Source organism: Sinocyclocheilus rhinocerous, unplaced genomic scaffold, assembly GCF_001515625.1.
Source record: "Sinocyclocheilus rhinocerous isolate Xijiao unplaced genomic scaffold, SAMN03320098_v1.1 scaffold828, whole genome shotgun sequence".
Lineage (NCBI taxonomy): Eukaryota > Metazoa > Chordata > Actinopteri > Cypriniformes > Cyprinidae > Sinocyclocheilus > Sinocyclocheilus rhinocerous.
In genome coordinates this window covers 50095-56352 of record NW_015634025.1, presented here as the reverse complement: position 1 = coordinate 56352, position 6258 = coordinate 50095, and the positions used below count along the sequence as shown (strand labels likewise).

At 34.7% G+C, this 6258-nt stretch overlaps 1 protein-coding gene across 6 annotated transcripts in view; it reads right to left on the bottom strand.

The window, feature by feature from the left end:
• Positions 1 to 6258, bottom strand: part of LOC107745144 (5-azacytidine-induced protein 2-like) — a 17061-nt gene that overhangs the window by 2891 nt on the left and 7912 nt on the right. For all 6 annotated transcript variants that reach the window (XM_016558986.1, XM_016558985.1, XM_016558987.1 and 3 more), the window contains exons 6-7: positions 5219 to 5277; positions 4585 to 4715 (exon numbers count right to left, since the gene is read on the bottom strand). In XM_016558986.1, the coding sequence (XP_016414472.1) occupies positions 4585 to 4715; positions 5219 to 5277 (190 nt within the window). The remainder of the gene's footprint in view (positions 1 to 4584; positions 4716 to 5218; positions 5278 to 6258) is intronic.

Here is a 6258-nt window from a genome sequence, read left to right as displayed (position 1 = left end):
TGTTTTTCTGTCAATATGGGGTGCTGTGTGTACATTAATGAGGAAAAAAAATTAACTTAAATGATTTTAGCAAATGGCTGCAATATAAGAGAGAGTGAAAAATTTAAGGGGGTCTGAATACTTTCCGTACCCACTGTATATATATAAAATAAATTACAATACAGTATTACATATACAATATTTTTAATGAAATATTTTTATTTTTAAGAAAACAGAAAAAAACACACACACACACATATATATATATATATACACACATATGTGTTTGTGTGTCAATAAATTTCAAATATTATAATTTCAAATAAATGTACTTAATCTATTATTTCATATTATATATATTTTGCTTATTTTATATACATAATAGGAAATAATAGATTACATGAATGAATTAATGAATAAATAGTCTTTTTTATTATAAATTATTTTATATGTATACTATAATATGAGAAAATAATAGATTATGTAAATAAAAAAATAGCTTGCAAAATCCTAAAAACATTAAATTTCTTGTCTTTTTTTTTTTTTAGCTGGGGATGAAATGATGTAGATCTGTTTGTGAGACTCACCTGGCTATGAAGTTTGAACTCAAACCAGATCACCAGAGAGAGCGAGCACTATTTTTACCAGCACAGATGGCGAGTGCAGTAACATAAACAAGCCATGCATTAGTGCTCCTCGGGGACGCACAGATTCACACACATCACTAACTCTCTGCTTCTCATCACAAGAAACAACGAGGGGCTCATTTGAAAACTGATTATGTCGCTGATCTCTCAGAGGAATACTATATCTTATAGGAATGGGCTGTATCTTAAAGAAAACACATATTTCCTCACACGCTGCTGCCGCCAGCTCATGATTCGCTGAAATAAACATGGAGCTCTTCCTCATTTTAACACTCATTCTAATTTGCACCTTTTGCTTCTCCTCTGCGACACACAGGGAATACTGACAACCCCACTCTCACACTCTCACACTCACACATGCACTCACACATGCACTCACACTCACTCGCACTCACACTCTCACACGCACACACTCTCACACTCGCACTCTCACACTCTCACACTCTCACACTCTCACACGCACTCACACTCACACACGCACTCACAGGCACACACTCACACGCTCACACACTCACACACTCACACACTCACACACTCACACGCACTCACAGGCACACGCACTCACAGGCATACACTCACACATGCTCACACACTCACACACTCACACTCTCACACTCTCACACAGTAATATAAAGCGCTGATGATTCACACCTGAGCTGACATGAGCTCAGATCCCAATCTACGACAGCAGACAACACATCGTTCAACTACATATGCATGTGCAGAATTAATACAGATACAGTAGCAAAAATAATTATGATTTGAGTCTAAAAAAAGTGTTCAAATCACATTTGTATGTGATGTATGTCAAGAGAAGCTCTCTATATCATCCTGCCTGATATTTTTCATCCTTTTAATGACATATTAAATACACAACTACATAAAAGTTAGGAATAATTGAAGATTTTTTTTTTATATCTTTTAGAAAGAAGATGCTGATTTGCTGCTCAAGAAACATTATTATTGAATGATTTCTGAAGATCATGTGACACTGAAGACTGGAGTAATGATGCTGAAAATACAGCTTTGATCACAGAAATAAATTATATTTTAACAGATATTCACATAGAAAGCAGCTGTTTTAGATTCTAATAATATTTCACAATTTTTACTGTATTTTTGATCAAATAAATGCAGCCTTGGTGAGCAGAAGAGACTTTCAGTCATTATTGCACTGGTTTGTCACTGAAGGCTTGTCTCTGTACCTGTATCTGTACACCTCGGAGTAATTGTCGGTCTGGCCGCTGCGCAGGGTCACGTACTCTTTGGGGAAACCGCTCTGCATCTCGGCGCAGAAGATCTGCAGGATCGTGGATCGGACTTTAATGTAATGCTCTCCATCTTTCTGAACGCCTCCCTTCATCTGAAGCTCTCGACAGCTCGTGTGCAGCTCACCTGATCAGAGAAACACACGTCAGCGCTTCTGCAGGCTTCACACACTCAAGACCTTTCTAAGACCAAGCAATGGAAGCACAACAGCAGGATTATTACAGTTAACTAAAACTGAAAATACACGGCAAAAAAAAGTGCTTTTGTTTTGTTTTCCAGTACAAATATCTAAACATTCTTAAGATGCATTTCCTTGAGATGCAAAATGAATGAAGATATCAAGTCTTGTCTTCTGAAGAATTATCAAACTGAAGTGAGTTTATGCCTAAAATAATAACACATCTGTCAATGAGGTCAGAAAAACAAACTTAATCTTCATTTCTGTCATGACAACTCTCGGAGGGATTGGCATGGTAATGTACATGACAATGTTAATGTATTTGTGACCCTGGAGCACAAAAGCAGTGTTAAGTGGCTGGGTATATTTGTAGCAATAGCCAACAACACACAGTAATATAAAGCGCTGATGATTCACACCTGAGCTGACATGAGCTCAGATCCCAATCTACGACAGCAGACAACACATCGTTCAACTACATATGCATGTGCAGAATTAATACAGATACAGTAGCAAAAATAATTATGATTTGAGTCTAAAAAAAAGTGTTCAAATCACATTTGTATGTGATGTATGTCAAGAGAAGCTCTCTATATCATCCTGCCTGATATTTTTCATCCTTTTAATGACATATTAAATACACAACTACATAAAAGTTAGGAATAATTGAAGATTTTTTTTTTATATCTTTTAGAAAGAAGATGCTGATTTGCTGCTCAAGAAACATTATTATTGAATGATTTCTGAAGATCATGTGACACTGAAGACTGGAGTAATGATGCTGAAAATACAGCTTTGATCACAGAAATAAATTATATTTTAACAGATATTCACATAGAAAGCAGCTGTTTTAGATTCTAATAATATTTCACAATTTTTACTGTATTTTTGATCAAATAAATGCAGCCTTGGTGAGCAGAAGAGACTTCTTTAAAAAAAAAAACATCTTAATTATTCCAAACTTCTGACAGGTAGTGTATATATTATGCATTTACTCTCAAATAAACATTTATTTATATGCCCAATATAACAATATTTTTACTAAAACATTTTAATAGATGAAAAATGGCACAAAGGCACTTTAATGATGATGCAACCACTGAAATCTACTGAATTAATGACATACTATGCAAATTAACTAATCAAATTAATATTGAGAAAAGCCGCCAAATGAATCTGAATCTTTCTACTGTGCAACACAAAAGCACACAAACCAGCACCAAATAAAAGTGGATGGTGATTTATAATCTCAAGCACCAAAAAGGACAAAAAAGAACCACGCTAAATAATATAATACTATAGTAATGATAAAATAAGCGTTGGAGCGACTTGAGGATGGAGAAAGAATAGTTACTATTGAGTGAACTATACCTTTTTATATTTAATAACATGAATTAATAATTACAGAAACTTATTTCTGCTACAGAATAAAAAATAATAATAAATCGCAATTCTGAGTTTATATCTCACAATTTTCACCCAGAAATGCAAGATAAACTCTCTCTCAATTCTCACACTTGTGACTACAATTGTATGAAAAAAGTTGCAATTACCTTTTTTATTTTTTTATTTCTGCAAGATAAATATACAGAACTGCAAGATGTAAACTCACAATTACAATTTCATAACTTACAATTGCGAGATACAAACTCACAATTATAAGAAGAAATGTCCGAACTGTGAGATACAATGTTGCAATTAGCCGTTATTTTTATTCCGTGGCAAAAAGCAAACAAAAAAAAAGATACATATAAACTGAACTTTGATGTTTAAATTGTGAGATACAAACTTTTCTTTCTTTTATGAGAAAAATGAGACAAGTAGTCACAGTTTCCTTATTTATTTTATTCTGTGGCAGAAACAATACAGAAAAAAAAACAATTGCGAGAAAAATCACTATTACACTACCGGTCAAAAGTTTGGGATCAGTTAGACTTGTAATGTGTTTAAAGAAGTCTCTTCTGCTCATCAACTGAATAAAAGTTTTAATTTCTTTCAAAAAAAGAAAGAATAAAATGTACTGACCCCAACCTTTTGAACGGTAGTGTATATTGTTAGAAAAGATTTCTATTTTAAATAAATGCTCTTATTTTTAACGTTTTATTCACCAAAGAATCCTGAAAAAAGTATCACAGCTTCCAAAACAATATGAAGCAGCAACAGTTTCCAGCACTGATAATAAATCAGCATATTAGAATGATTTCTGAAGATCATGTGACACTGAAGACTGGAGTAATGATGCTGAAAATACAGCTGCGCATCACAGAAATAAATTACATTTTAATGTATATTAAAATAGAAAAATGTTATTTTACATCATAATAATATTTCACAATATTAAATTTTTTCCTGTATTTTTAATCAAATAAATGCAGCCCTGATGAGCAGAAGAGACTTCTGTAAAAACATTAAAAATCGCTCTGATCCCAAACTTTTGAGCGGTTGTGTACCATTCTATATTTTTATTCTGTGGCAGAAAGCTTCCATAAATAACAGCGGTTCAGGTCTCACCTCTTCTGAAGACAGGCGGCGCTGGTCTCTCTCTCATCTTCTTCACCAGCTCTGACTGCGACTGAACGACTGACTGCAAACGGGACACTTCACTGAGGACGTCCCGATACGACTGAACGATGGCCATCGTCCTAAACACAGCACACAACATATACATCACATCAGAATCACTTTTATTAATAACACTCATCTTTATGCTTTTTCATTTGCACTGTTGTTAATGTGACAGCATGCATGTGTATATCAGGGTTATTTTTTTGTCATTTTGTCTCTACAGTTTTTATTATTTTATATTTCAGTTTTAGCTATTTAGCAGATTTTACTCTACATGTGAAATATTTAAGAAATGTGTCTTGGCTATGAAAATGCCAAGAAATATAGAAAGGAAAAAAAATGTAATATTTCCTGTCATCTTCATAATTGTGGGAACCTGCAGCTTGATTTACATTAGTGAAAACAATATGTGTCCATTATGTGACTGTTGAATGTCATTTCATTGATCATCTCATAGCTGTTACAATCACCCCCTCTAGTGGACGCCTGCAGCACTGAACACACACACACACTCACACACACACAGTCACACACACACAGTCACACACACACAATCAGAGAAAACTAATGTCATAAATACCTGAAGTCTGTCAGAGCTTCAAGAGACTGATCATCAACTACACAGTTTTCAGAGACATCCTGAGAAGAGAAGATCATGAGAGAAACACACATTATATTTTATTTAAATATTAAATTGTATACATAAAATAAAAGTTATAAAAATATTAACTATATTATTTTATATATAAATATAATCCACTTACTTACAATTTATTTTTATTTAAATAATAAATTGTAAACATTAAAATAAACACATACATTTATTAAATAATTTTTAAATAATAAATTCTATATATACAATAAAAATATATAAATAAATGTACAATATATTTTATATATAGAATGTTTACATATATATATATATATATATATATATATATATGCGTGTGTGTGCATATTTATGTACAATTTGTTCTATTTTATTTAAATAAAGCATTACACATTAAATTCAGCATGTGACGTGCCTTACACTGTTTGAGCTACAAACATGAACAACACTTTTAATCACGCAGCTTGTTGATGAGACAAACTTTGATGTTGGCATGACAAAAACCTGCTCTGAAAGTTTCATCAGCCACGAGCAGCACAGGTGTAACAGAGATGTAGCACAGACGTTGCGCAGGTGTAGCGCAAGTGTAATACGGGTGCAGCACAGGTGTAGCACGGGTGTAACAGGTGTAGTGCAGATATAATGCAGGTGTAGGGCGGGTGTACTATAGTGCGGTTGTAGCGCAGGTGTAGCAGGGTTGTGGTGTGGGTGTAGCGCAGATGTTGTGCACGTGCAGCACAGATGTAGCGAGGGTGTAGTGCATGTGTAGGGCAGATGTAGCGTGGGTGTAGCGCAGATGTAGCGCAGATGTAGGGCAGATGTAGCGTGGGTGTAGTGCGGTTGTAGCGCAGGTGTAGCGGGGTTGTGGTGTGGGTGTAGCGCAGATGTAGGGCAGATGTAGCGTGTGTGTAGTGCGGTTGTAGCGCAGGTGTAGCGGGGGTTTGGTGTGGATGTAGCGCAGGTGAAGTGCACATGTAGCACAGATGTAGCGAGGGTGTAGGGCATATGTA